We start from the raw sequence: 13993 nt of genomic DNA, 5'->3' as shown, positions 1-13993 counted from the left end.
TGGTAGGCAGTGATACCTTTTAATGAAGGCATGGTGCGTCAAAACAAAGAGGTAAAATAAAAGAGAGATTGGAGTTAAAATGATTTATCTAAATAAAATCTGCCTTCCTTCCAGTTTATTACTTTAAAACAAACTTATTTTTGATGAGAACACATGCTGTCAAACGTATCTGTCAAGTGTAACAGAAAAGGCAGATTTCATGGGATATCGCTCTTTGGGGGATGCGGTTTGGAATGACGTCAGTGTTAATAAAATTCCCATGCGCTTCTAAAAAATGAGAAACCGGAAACAGTGGACAGATTCTTTCTTCTTTCTTCATCTCGTTTTGTTCCTCCCAGCTGCAGGATGAAATGAGAGAAAATTAGCAATCATAGAGCCGTAACCACCAACGGTGACTTTCCAAACCTATGAAAACAGCCCTATATATACCTGCTACGTCCGTGGGCTATTTCTCAACGAGGAGAGAACACAGTTTCCTCTTGTAACCTGCACCCTTGTGCCTGGGGTGCTCGTGCGGCCCATGGCTTCGATCACGTGCTCCCACCAACCTGGCCTCCCTCTTGCCTAATACCATCAATGCTTTTTTCTTTCCCTCGAGAGGATTCTGGGATTTAAGAAAATCACTTCACCTTAAAAGCCTATGCTCATTCCACAAACGATACTCCCTTACCCTCCCAGACCCTTGATTCTCCGTATCTACCATACGAGAAACGGGCTGTTATTGTAAAATACACAGCTTTGAAAACGCAAAAAAGAAAAAAAAAATCAAATGTTAATCATTTAGATACATTCAAAGACAAGATATACTTCAAGACTTAATTACCAATTCAGTGATAAGTAATAGCCATACTATGACTAAGTTTCTTTGGACTGTCACATAAAATACAAAAGTCCACACCCGAATACTTAGGTATTAATCATTAAATGCAGTGCTACTTGAAATTCTGAACTTTTTGCCATTTGCATGTAATCACATTCGAAAGGGTATAGTCTCCTAGTTAGTACAAGGGGGTACATTTCCATGGCCAAGTAATGAATGCCCAAGTAGGAAACAGCCCAGCCACTTTAGCTGCTGCTTCGGCTGTTTTCTAAACAAAGACTGGTCTCAGTTACTGATACGTTTACCATTTGTTAGTAGTCTTATAGGTAGAGGACAAAAGAGCTCACAAGAACGAATGGGGAGCCATGAAATAGATTTCAAAATATACTGTGATTTCTATTACTAGGTACCTGAGTGTTGTGTTAACATTCTAAGTAGGTAGAACGGAACGTCTGAATTCATTTTAAACAAACTTATTAATTTATTGGGAGAATTAAGAGAAAAAAAAACAACAACCCGGTCAGTAACAGGTAAATGTCAGGAATGGTTGGGTGATAGGTGGAGCTATACGGATACCTGGATTTTTTGGGCCTGTTCTGTGGTGGGTCCAAATGCTTTTCAGTGAGATCCTTCTTGTTGTCTGTCAAACGTCTCTTCTTCCCCGCTCTCCGAGACTTGCGCCTCCTTATCAGAGTTTTCCTGCTGATAGTTTGTTGTTCCTTTGGTGAAGAATAATACAGACTTTGGAGCAGACATTCACAGGAAGAAATACCGTGATGCATAAGGAAGAGTGACGTCTAGTAGAGTACCCGCAGGAGAAGCGGGAGGATAGAAGGAACGAAGAGAAGAGCTGGGGCCCTTCCTCCTGGTTGATACAGCCCTTCCATGGCCCTCACCCTTCTGCTGCTTGGTCACTTTCACAGTGACATTCTTTCTTTCCAGTCAAGCTGCCACCCTGCGCTGCTATTCTAACTGGCCCTCCGGAGAAGAAGGGATCAGAATCATCAAGTGTCTGCTGCATTGTGTGTGTTCTTGTCAGAGATTTCTTGCAACCATGTTTTGCCTCAACTCCAAATTCTCCCATGAAGCTCATTAGTCCCTCAATGCCTGAATATTTCAGTTTTCCCAAGTGCTCCCACGTCAGTTCATAACGATTGGGGATGAACGTTCTAAAACTTGGCATTTTTAACAGCCGTGGACAAAAATGAGGTGTGCCCCTGGCTCGCTCTATTCCTTCTGGCTGCACCCCCGTCTCGCCCTCTTGCGCACCCCTCCCACCCCTTGTACACCGCTGAACTGCAGACCCCTCCCGCCCCCTGCACCCCCATCTGCGCTGACCTGCACAGCCCCGCCCGCCCTCCTGCACATCCTCCCACCCTCCTGCACCTGCACCTACCCCGTGCAGACCTCCACCTACCCCGCGGCCTTCGGCTGTCTTAGCCGCGGCTGCCAGAAGGCGGCACGTTTCCTTCTCAAAGCCACTGGTAGCTACGGCACGGGGCTCCCACCCGGGCCCTCGGCCTTCAGTCTGGGGGCGCCCCCAACCTCGGCTTCTGTGCCCGGGCGCCCGCAACCGCCCACAGCCCCGGCCCCTGGGACGCGAGGGTCCCCCTCACCCTCTGTGGCTGCCGGCTCCTCCTCGTCAGGCTCCTCCGCGGTCTCCCAGGTAGCCTCCTCCTCTGACGACGACGATGAGCCCTGGGACTCGTGGGCCGCGGTCGCCGCTGGGGGCGCAGGGGGAACGTTGAGCTGCAGAGGCCGGGGCCGCACGAGGACGTGGTTGTTGTAGTGGACGAGGTGTAGCAGCGAATGCACCAGGTCCAGGAACGTAAAGCGGAAGCCCACCATTGGGAAATGGTGGGCGTCCACAATTACGTCCCCGGCGGCCTCCGGCTCTTCCGCCCCGTCCTCGTCTGCGGGCCCGAAGTCCGAGTCCTCGCCCGCCTCGAAGGCGTTCCCGCCCTCGGGGCCCACCGCCTCCTCCCTGAGGCCTTCCGCAGGCGCAGCCAAAAAGGCAGCCTCAGCAGGGTGGGGCCCGGAGTCCCCGGCCGCTCCGTCTCCGCCATCGGCCGCTCCGTCTCCGCCACTGGCCGCTCTGTCTCCACCGCCGGCCGCTCCGTCTCCGCCATCGGCCGCTCCGTCTCCGCCGCCAGCCGCTCCGTCTGCTCTATCGGCCGCTCCGTCTCCACCGCCGGCCACTCTGTTGCCCATGGCCATCATGTCTCCACCACCGGCCACTCCGTCTCCAGCCACTCCGTCTCCGCCATCGGCCGCTCTGTCTCCGCCACCGGCTGCTCCGTCTCCTCCATCGGCCGCTCCGTCTCCACCACCGGCCACTCTGTTTCCAGCCACTCGGTCTCCGCCATCGGCCGCTCCGTCTCCTCCATCGGCCGCTCCGTCTCCACCGCCGGCCGCTCCGTCTCCGCCGCCGGCCGCTCTGTCGCCCATGGCCATCAGGTCTCCACCGCCGGCCACTCCGTCTCCAGCCACTCCGTCTCCGCCTCCGGCCACTCCGCCTCCGGCCACTCTGTTGCCCATGGCCACCACGTCTCCGCCTCCGGCCCCTCCGTCTCCGTCTCCGCCTCCGCCTCCGGCCCCTCTGTCTCCACCTCTGGCCACCTCGTCTCCACCGGCCACTCCTGCTCCGACCACCCAGTCTCCGCCGGCCACTTCGTTTCCGGCCTCCCCGTCTCCGCCGGCCTCTCCATCTCCGGCCCCCCAGTTTCCGCCGGCCGCTCCGTCTCCACCTCCGGCCGCCCAGTCTCCTCCAGCCACTCCACCCCCACCCACCCAATCCCCGCCGGCCACTCTGTCTTCGTCTCCGGCCTCCCAGTCTCCATCTCCGGCCACCCATTCTCCGCCGGCCACTCCACCTCCGCCCACCCGATCTCCGCCGGCCACTCTGTCCTCGTCTCCGGCCTCCCGGTCTCCATCTCCGGCCACTGCCTCTCCGTCGCCACCGACCGCTTCGTCTCCGGCCATCCCATCGCCACCAGCCACTCCGTCTCCAGCGGCCACCCCATCGCCCCTGGCTACTCCATCACTGCCGGCCCCCGCCTCGCCGCCGGCCACCTCGTTGGCCCCTCCGGCCGCCGGGGCCTCCGCCTCATCCATGGGGCTCTCCTGGCCACCCGGGGCCTGGCCTCCATCTCCGGAGGCGGACATGGCACCAGGGAGTACCTCACCGGGGAGGCGACAGACGGGGCTGCGGCGACGCCAGAGGCTGCCCGCTGCCGCCGACGGGAGGCCGAGGGCAACGGGGCCTGGCGTGAGGTGGCCGCCGAGGGGGACAGCAGTCGGTGGCAGTGCCCGAGGAGGCCCCGGACGGGAAGGGCAGGGGGCGGTCGTGGGGAGCGGCCCACCCAGGCCTCCCCTCGGGCGACGCTGGCCGCGGCGGGTGAGGCCACCGGCCGCAGGACGGTGGGCGGGGCCGGAGGCGTCAACAATGGGCCACGTGCCCTCCTCTTGAGCTCCACCCTCATTTGTCCAGACGCAAAGAGTGACGTGCTCGGCGTCCAATGAATGACCGAGGCCCCTAGGGGTTGCTCCCACTTTACCTCCCTGTTTGTTCTTTGAGGCCTTAGGGTCTTGCCATTACTTTCGGGTCCGCGCAACTCTTGTCCTTTAAGTTTTACCATTGTCTGAAAAACTATAGTGGTCCAATGTGGACCACCTAGGTTGGGGAAACTCCTGTAAGAGGCAGAGAGGAAACATTTGGGTTTGGGGAAGCTCACGGGTGAAATCGGGACCATTATGTAGGTACTTACATAACAAGACAAAAAACACATTTCCACAAATATTTGATTGTTGAAATTAAAAATATAATAGTAACTGGGGTGCCTGGGTGGCTCAGTGGGTTAAGCGGGTGGCTCAGTGGGTTAAGCAGGTGACTCTTGATCACAGTTGAGGTCATGACCTCACAATTGGTGAGATCAAGCCCCAGGTCTGGCTCTGCTCAGAGCCTGCCTGGGATTCTCTCCCTCTCTCCCTTTCTCTCTGACCCTCCCCTGTTTGTGCACTCTCTCTCTCAAATAAATAAGCTTAAAAAATATAATAACAAATTGCATACAGTTTTTTTTTTTATCATAAAGGCCTATTAATGAGAAGAACGGAGTTCTTTTGGGAGAATAACATTTTGTTTAATGGGGGTTCACAGTGTTGTAGAGTTACACCAGTGAGTCCCCATTCACAGATGCCTAGGACTCATGGCTTGCCCTAGTTCACGGTCTAGAGAGGCAGCAGACACTTGGACACCGATGACACAGGTGACAAGTGCTAAACCAGGGATAAACACAAAATGCTATGGGAATACGGGAGAAAGAATGCTTAAGTGGCGAGGGCGAGGGGAAGAGATTGGGGCCTGAGAAAGTGCTTGACAGGAAGCATTTCACCTGGATTCTGAAAGATCCTTAGATTACCTAGTAAGGAAGGGATAGCAAGGAAGGGATAAGGAGGGAGGTCACTGTAGGTAAAGGAAACAGCATCGATAGTACAAGAGATGTGTGTGTGTGTGTGTGTGTGTGTGTGTACCTGTCTAGGGAATGAAATGGCTCCAGCATGGGCAGAGTGGCAGAACACTGACACTGGGAGGGCCTGGCTTCCAGAGGTCTGGCTTCCAGAGGCCCTCTGTGGGCCACCCCGTCCCCTCTCACCTAGCACAGTGCCTCCCGGCCTCCTCACCTCCTACCCAAACTGATCAGCTGTATTCATTAAATCATGCATTTACACATCGATGTATTGGGTGCCTTCCAATGTACCAGGGCTGTGTCTCACTGGAACTCTCATTTGTACCTGTTCTGGTTTGACACATGAGACACAAAGACGGCGGACCTGTCCATGGTCCCCATCCCAGAGCCTCGCATCATTCCTGCGCCCCTCTAGGGGGTTTGGCTAAGACTTCTGGAAGCCAGGCCCTCCCAGTGTCGGTGTTCTGATATCTTTGCCAAGACTCTGTTTATACTCAGTCATATCCTCTCTGGTTGGCTTCTTTACTCATCAGCGCGGTCGAAACATGAGATGATGACCTACCATTGATCGTGAAGTCTCCGGTGAAGAAGTGGGCACCTGGAACCTCTTCTCTGCCCAGAGCAGAGGACCAGGGCACTAGGGATGCCATAGGGTGGGCTGCTGTTAATGAAAACCTAGGGCTATGAAACGACAGGAGTGAGGAGGACCCTGGAAGAGACGGCCCTTTTACGGTGGCAGCAAACCATCCCCCAGGTGGTCGGGGTTGGCTCCGAGTCTGCGAGGGGTGGGGGGGGGGGGGGAATAATTAACGCCAGCAAACAATGGAGACAGGAAAAAGCTGGGCAGATGTGCGTTCAGCAAATACCCGAAGCAAAGCTGGGGGAGAGTGTCCTCCCAGCTCCGACATTGAAGCTCTCTTCATGACAAGTATGTGGCCCAAGAAGTCCTTGGGACAGTTTAGGGCCTCAGTCATCTTCCTGAGGCTTCCCGGGGGTGCAAACCCATCTAGGGGGTCAGAATCCCTATCTCTGATCCCTGTAGCTGGTGCCTGACCTCCATCTCTAGCCATCCACCCATGATGTCTGATCTTCTCCAAGCCAGGAAATTAGCACAACCCAGGATTTCAGATTTCCTTGGGGAAAAGTATCCTTTTTGCCCACTCAACTCCCCCTGTCGATCAACAGAAGTGGCCAAGTCCTTTCCATTGGCAGACCTGTCTCCAGGGTCAGGATGGGACAGGGGGAAGGCCCCAAGGCCCCAACAGCTTGAAGGAGTCTCTATTTAATGTCAGGCATGGCAAGGGACACTCCCCGAAGACCAATCCAGAGGTTTCCTTTACAGCCTGGTCCAAAACTCACCGCTTCCAGACGGCCTTCTTTTCTGTGTCTGCTCCCCGCCCTGCCCCACCCCCACAGCCTCTCCTGAATTACAGTGCCCCGTGTAGACACTGTTTAGCTCCCCTATGAAAGCACAGGCCGTTGAGGGGGAACGTCCGGACCTTCAAGTTTGTAACAGCCTTGGTGTCTTTGCACAGGCAGGTGTCTGACAAACGTTTGTTGACTGAATCCCAAGAGCTTTGTAGTCACTGCCACCATCAATGGCGTCTCTCTTCTACCTGCCGAGGGCTGGGCTGTCTGCAGAGGGCCTCACCCCCTCTTCCTTTCTCTGGATCCTCTCCCCCCATGGCCTCCCGTGAGGTTTCTGCCCTTGTGGCCGGTGTGGGGCCCGTAGGGCCGTGATGCTGGGTACAGTGAGGGGTTACGGCCCCCAGGACAGACCCTGCCCACGCCCCACACAGGGAACGACTCTGCCTGTCACCGGCGTCCTCGTCCACCGTGTCACAGCCAGACTGGGCTGTGGGTGCTCGCCAAAGAGAAGCACCCGCACGGGAGTGCCGTCTCCCTACGGGAGCCTGAAGCCCTCAGGTGAAGGTGCTCCAGGCCAGCACCCTCTCTGTTCACAGAAGCCCTGGGAGGGGCAGGGGACCTCTAGGAGCGCCGGCCTCTGGGGACTAGACCTTGCCTCCCCCGTCCCAACAGGGGTCCTTGCACAGGCCTGTGACCTGAGCCCAGCCCCTGGGAGAGGGCTGGGATGTGGGGGCTCCTCCTTTCCCGTCAAGCAGGAACCGCTGCCCTGCCGGGCCCTGGTCCTGGGCGAGCTGACACGGCCGGAGGCTCTTCTCCACTCGAAGGCTCACCTGGCTTGTGGGGTTTATGTCTCACCCTCCCAGACTCAGTTGTCCTCCCTAAACTGAAGCTCGTTCATCATCCTTGGTGATCCTAACATCCACATGGGCCACTTATTCTTCACCCTGGACTTTCACCTCCATGACTTCCTTATCTGGACTTTTCTACAACCTTACGTCACACATTCATCTCCGTGATACGATCCTACGCTAGCCTGTTTGTTTGTTTTTATCACCGGAAACTGCCATTGAAATGACTTCTACTCTAGTTCCAGTTTTTCAGTCCCGTCAGATACTTCTCCAGTCCGTTTTCCATCCCAGTCTCTCCCTCTTCGTGTGCCTACCGTTTTCTCCGTTTGCCCCCTTACCCAGCGTAGCGTCCACCCACTGGCTTTTGTTATAATCGCTCTTTGGTAGGCAGGATGTTGGCCCCTGCAAAGACGTCCACACCCTAATCCCTGGGAGCCTGGGACTATGCTAGATGACATGGCAAAGGGGAACTAAGGTTGCAGAAGTAATTAAGGTCGCTAGTATTGGAGGGCTCAGTGTGCTCCCTCTAGTAGATCCTGTGCACAGCAACCAGCGTGATTTTAAAATATATAAGGGGTGCCCGGCTGGCTCAGTCAGTTAAGCGTCTGACTTCAGCTCAGGTCACGATCTCGCAGGTCGTGAGTTCGAGCCCCGCGCCAGACTCTGTGCTGTCAGCGCGGAGCCTGCTTCGGATCCTCTGTCCCCCTTCTCGCTCTGCCTCTCTCCTGGTTGTGCACTCTCTCTCTCTCAAAAGTAAATAAACATTAATAAAATTATATGTGTGTGTGTGTGTGTGTGTGTGTGTGTATTTCCCAGATTCTTTCACTCCTGCTTAACTACCTTCACCTGGCCTCTCGTGGATTAAATGAGATACTAACCCCTTATTCTACCCCATAAGGCCCTGCGTGATCTGGCCTCTGCCTGCCACTGGTGTCATGGTTTCTAGAACACACGAAATACTCTCCCGCACATGCTGTTCCAGCTGCTTGACGTGGGCCGTGGGAAGAGTTGAAGCAGGGTCCTTACCCTCTAGTCCCACGTACGATGGCACGGCTTGCTCTCGACACAAGGGTACCCAGCTGAGGCCCATGGTGCCCTGAGGTGGAGCCCACGGTCTGCCCTTGGAGCTCTGTGCCCAGTTGTGGGGCCGTGACCGTCTGGAGGAAGAACTCGATCTCTCGACCCCCAAGTGCCAGTGAGCACTCAGCTCGGGTCAAAGTAGACATTGGCTTGCCTGTCGTTCTCCCCGCAAGCCCCGTGAGCGCAGGGCGGGTTTGTCTCCTGCAGTAACGTACGTCTCAGCTCTGGCTGCACAGTCGCTCACCGAGAGGTGGCAGTTGCTGAGACGGAAGGAAGGGCCGGAGGAGAGAATGTATGGGCAACACAGCCGCTCCTCGCCACCACTTCAAGGTCCCATTCAGTCTGGGTGGCTCCGAAGGACAGCCCAGGTGCAGTGTCGAGACGCTGCCACTGGGTGGAGAGGTGTGACCGTGTTTTGGAGCAGAGGCCGCGCTTTGCTGCAAGGCGGTGAAGACACGTTGGGTTTTTTGTGGTTTGGGGGTTTTGTGGCTGTTGTTCCGTGTTTGTTTGGCCACTCGGACCTCAGATGTCATTACTCCTTCTGCCACGTTCACGATAAAAGGACACCCGCCTAAAGCTTCCCTCACCTCTCCTAAGCGCCCCCCACAAAGCTCAGCCACCATTTTCTCACCTCTGGTGGACCTCTTTCCCTTTCCCCCCCCCCCCCAGCTTTATCGAGATACAATTGAAATATAACACTGTGCAATGTCAAGGCCTCCAATGCGATGATTTAATACACATATATATATTGTGAAATGATCACATTCATTCATGTTAACTAACAGTTAACACTACCAACATGCCACATAATTGCCACGTTTTCTAGGGAAAACCTTTAAGATATACTCTCTTAGCGACTTTCAAGCGGATAATGCAGGATTGTTTTTTGTTTGTTTATTTTAGAGCAAGAGAGAGCGGGGTGTGGGGAGAGGGGCAGAGGGAGAGAGAGAGAGAGAGAAGGAGAGAGAGAATCTTAAGCAGACTCCACGCTCAGCATGGAGCCCGATGCGGGGCTCAATCCCACGACCCTGGGATCATGACCTGAGCCAGAATCAAGGGTCAGACACTCAACCGACCGAGCCACCCAGGCGCCACTATAATGCATTATGGTTAACTCTGGTCACCGTGCTGTATATTGGATCCACAGAACGTATTCATCTTAAACTGAAAGCTTGTGCCCTTTGACCAACATCTTTCCATTTCCCCAGCCCCTCCCCCGGCTCCCCAGTAATCACCATTCGACTCGCTTGATGAGTTCAGCTTTTTTTGGATTCCACACGTAAGTGAGCTCATACAGTCATTTGTCTCTCTCTGACTCATTTCACTTAGCATAATGCCCTTAAGAGCCATTCGTGTTGTCACAGCCGGGAGGATGTCCTTATTTTTTTTTTTTATGGCCAAATAATATTCCATTGTATATACACCACATTGTCTTTATCCACTCATCTGCCGATGGGCACTTAGTTATTTTCAGGTCTGAGCACGGGCGTGCAGAATGTCTTTGAGATGGTGATTTTACTTCTTCAGATATATACCCAGAAGTAGGATTGCTGGGTCACAGGGTAGTTCTCTTCTTAATTTTTTGACGAACCTCCATCCTGTTTTCCAGAGTGGCTGCACCAGTTTGCATTCCCACCAGCAACGCAAAAGGTTCCCCTTTCTCCGCATCCTTGCCAACATCCGTTGTTGCCTGAGCTGTGAATGTGAGCCATTCTGACGGGTGTGAGGTGATATCTCCTCGTGGTTTTGATTTGTATTTCTCTGATGATGGGTGATGTCGAGCATCTTTTCATGTGCCTGTTGGCCATTTGTATGTCTGCCCTGGAAAAATGTCGAGTCGGGTCCTCTGGCCACTTTTAAATTAGATTTTTCTTTCTGTTTTTATTGAGTTGTATGAGCTCCCTATGTATTTTGAATATTAACTCCTTACCAGATAGATGGTTTTCAAATGCTTTCTCCCATCCCAGACGGTTGCCTTGTCATTCCTCAATTGCTTCCTTTACCGTGCAGAAGCACAGACGCACTGAAAGGTTTGACGTGGTCCCACTTGTTGATTTTTGCTTTTGTCGTTTGTACTTTTGATTCATATCCAAAAGCTCATTGCCAAGACCAATGTCAAGGAGGGGATCTAATTTCATTCTTTGGCATGTGAATATCTAGTTTTCCTAATACAGTGAAACCTTGGTTTGCGAGCGTAATTCGTTCCGGAAACGTGCCTGTCATCCAGAGCACTTATATCAAAGTGAATTTCCCCATAAGAAATGATGGAAATTCAGATGATTCGTCTCACAACCCAAAAATATTCATATAAAAATGATTATACTTTTGGGATGAGCACTGGGTGTTGTATGGAAACCAATTTGACACTAAACTTCATATATTGAAAAAAAATGATTATAATACAGTAATGTAATACAGAATAATAAAGAAAATACAAAATATAAGGAAAAATAAATTAACCTGCACTTTGGAAACTTTTGTGGCTGGTGTCAGGGAGACTAGAGAGAAGAGGGTTATTGTGTAGGACGACTTTCACAATCACTAACGGGATCACTGCTATCTATTGGCTCAATGGAATCTTGTTCCGCATGGGGACCATTGTAGACGCTCGCACGGATGTTGACTACAGTACAGTGTTAATACTCTGGTCCTATGCTGTATTTAATGTAACTGGCAATAAGGCAGCAGAGGAAAGGGCTATATCTGCCGGCAGCCTGACCTAGAATGAAGCAAAGCATTCCGATGCTTCCTCTTGTCTGGAGAAGCAAAGGACTGTCCAGAGGTGCTGTGAAGTGACAAAAAATACACTAGCGTGGGCTGTGGGCACCTTCCAGCGTTCTGAAAGATCACCGATTTCTGCCAAACACCGTGGCCTGAGACCGAGCATCTGAGCATGGGAGATGATCACCCACCCACAATCCCACAGAGAGAGAGAAAGAGAGAGAAGAACCATTGGCTCAGCTGTGATCATGTGACCTTCGGCATCATATACTACTCACATTGCAAGACATCGCTCGTTTATCAAGTTAAAATTTATTAGAAATGTTTGCGGAACACTCGCAAGAGCAAGTCACTCGCGATGCAAGGTTTTACTGTAACTGTTGTCGAAAAAATTATCCTTTCCTGATTGAATATTCTCGGCTCCTTTGCCAAATATTATATGACCATATATGGGTGGGTTTATTTCCGGGTCTTGATTCTGTTCCGATGGTCTATGTGTCTCTTTTATGCCAGTACCATATTGTTCTGTTCACCGTGTGCAGTACAGTTTGAGATCGGGAAGTGCGATACCTACGGCTTCGCTTTTCTTTCTCAGGACTGCTTTGGCTCTCCGGGGTCTTTTACAGTTTCATGCGTATTATAGGATTGTTTATTCTGTTTCCGCGAAAAATGCTATTGGGCTCTTAATAGGATTGCATCGGATCTGTAGCCCCACTTTCCTTTCTCTCCTCTTTTACTGCTTGATCTTGTGTTCCTCTTTTCCTGGGAGCCACTCTGGGCCTTGGTTTCCCTACCTGTACAGTGAGGACCAGGGTAGTCTCGTGAGAGTCTAAGGAGATACTACATGCCAAATCTCATTGATCTACCTTGGCATAGAGTAAGTTCATAGACTTTTCTCTCTCTCCCTGCCCCTCCCCCACTCGCGCTCTTGTCTGTCTCCCTCCCTCAAAAATCAATAAACATTTTTTAAAAATTTAGAAAACGAATGCCTATTTTCAAGAACCTGTGTTCCGTAAAGTGGGTTATACGTGAGGAGTGTTAGGGGAGAAAACCACTCCCTGCCTGTTGCCGTCCATCATGAGCCAGCCTCTGACTATACCGGACGGGCACGGGGCAGAAGGGGTAACAGAAAGGGCTAGGAAGAGGCGTTTTGCCTTTATCTGCAAATGGAGATCATCGCAGTACTTACTTCACAGGCTTGTTGTGAGTATTAAATACAAAATCTTAGAGGGGAGCCTGGGACATCCGTGAGCTCTCAGCACAGAGTTCCCGCCCTCAAGGAGCTGGAGGTTCAGTTGGAGAGGTTAAGACACAGTAAACGGCAATTAACAGATTGCGCGTCGTGTTGGGCCCTAAGCCATGGTAGTGAGCCAGACAGTCTCGGTAGAACCCGAAAGGGCCCACGAAATAGAGCAAACAACAAAGTCTTTGACAGTGTAATGGTCAGAGATAGCTTCGTGGAAGAGGCAGGACTTGGGGTAGGCCAGACGGAAATGCCTGTGGGGTGGACAGGGAGGTCAGAGTTATTTGAAATGCACGCAAGGAAGAGCTGGGGCGCCCGGGGGAGGGGTTCAGTCGGTTGAGCGTCCGACTGCGGCTCGGGCCACGACCTCGTGGTTCCTGACTCTGAGCCCCGAGTCAGGCTCTGTGCTGACAGCTCGGAGCCCGGAGCCTGCCTCAGATTCTGTCTTCGGCTCTCTCTGTCCCTCCCCTGCCTGTGCGCGCTCTCTCTCGCTTTCAAAAATAACTAGACATTAAAAAATAAGTCAATAAAAATACTGAAAACACACTAAACTGAGAAAGAGGAGAGCATCTCTTGACATCCAGGAGCTAGCCTGATACGGTCAGCCAAGCCTTGGTGTTGCAAGGAGGCAACCCGGCACCAGCAGTGACCCTAAACTAGGGCTCGATGGGCTGTTGAGCATACAGAATTTCACAGGACACTCGTATCAGACCAGGCGCCTCTAGAACTATGATGGTTCAAGACAAAACTAACAAGACTACCCCTCAGTGTCTGAACCCAAACAAAATATGAGTACTGTCCAAACCACAGAAATGGCTGAATCTCTCTCTCCCCGCCCCTCCCCCCGTCTCTCTCAGATAACACGAGTGACCACTGCTCCTCTACCAATCGTGGCTTCTGCTTCGCTTACGTCTGCCCTCCCCCACCCCAGATAAAATGTACAGAAATAACAATAACAAATAATACCAATCACAGGATCGTTCTGCTTTCAGACAGCCCCCGGCCTAGAGTGAACCAACGTTGCCCTTGACCTTCGCCCAAGTCACCCAACCGAAGCTTGAATCCTAACACCATACGGCATATTGATACTTCTTCCTTTTTTTCTTTTTTTTCTTTTTTAGGGAGAGAGAGCATGAGCAGGGGAGAGGGGGCAGAGAGAGAGAGAGAGAGAGAGAATCCCAAGCAGGCTTCACACTTTAGCCGCGGGGCCGGCCTCGGGGCTCGACCCCACGACCCTGGGATCATGACCTGAGTCGAAATCAAGAGTCGGATGCTCAACCAACGGAGCCACCCAGGCGCCCAATACCTCTTCCTTGAGCTGCCTCATAGTTCTCCACGGTGTACGTTCTCTCTCACTGCAGCAAGAGATAAACCCAGGTCGATCTGGCTAGGGAACATCTGGCTAGGGTCGATCTGGCCAGGTCTGTGGCTAGGGCACATCGACATT

The 13993-nt window shown here is 52.6% G+C and overlaps 1 protein-coding gene across 1 annotated transcript; it reads right to left on the bottom strand.

Moving 5' to 3' along the window:
• CT47C1 (cancer/testis antigen family 47 member C1) lies at nt 1-4269 on the bottom strand. The gene is made up of 3 exons (XM_049644235.1): nt 2437-4269; nt 1397-1539; nt 1-338 (listed from the first exon to the last, which is right to left on the bottom strand). Exons 1-2 carry the CDS (start codon nt 3983-3985, stop codon nt 1439-1441), a joined length of 1650 nt encoding a protein of 549 aa, XP_049500192.1. The 5' UTR covers nt 3986-4269; the 3' UTR covers nt 1-338; nt 1397-1438.
• Nucleotides 4270-13993: the final 9724 nt, after the last annotated feature.

This window comes from Panthera uncia, chromosome X (genome assembly GCF_023721935.1).
Source record: "Panthera uncia isolate 11264 chromosome X, Puncia_PCG_1.0, whole genome shotgun sequence".
Lineage (NCBI taxonomy): Eukaryota > Metazoa > Chordata > Mammalia > Carnivora > Felidae > Panthera > Panthera uncia.
This window is presented reverse-complemented; position numbering and strand designations above follow the sequence as displayed.

Bases quoted from the DNA above. Each gene is read 5' to 3' on its own strand.
- CT47C1 (XM_049644235.1), bottom strand. From the start codon at position 3,985: ATGTCCGCCTCCGGAGATGGAGGCCAGGCCCCGGGTGGCCAGGAGAGC. The intron at 1,540-2,436 runs GTGAGGGGGACC...TCTTCACCAAAG, and splicing joins GGAGCCGGCAGCCACAGAGG to GAACAACAAACTATCAGCAG.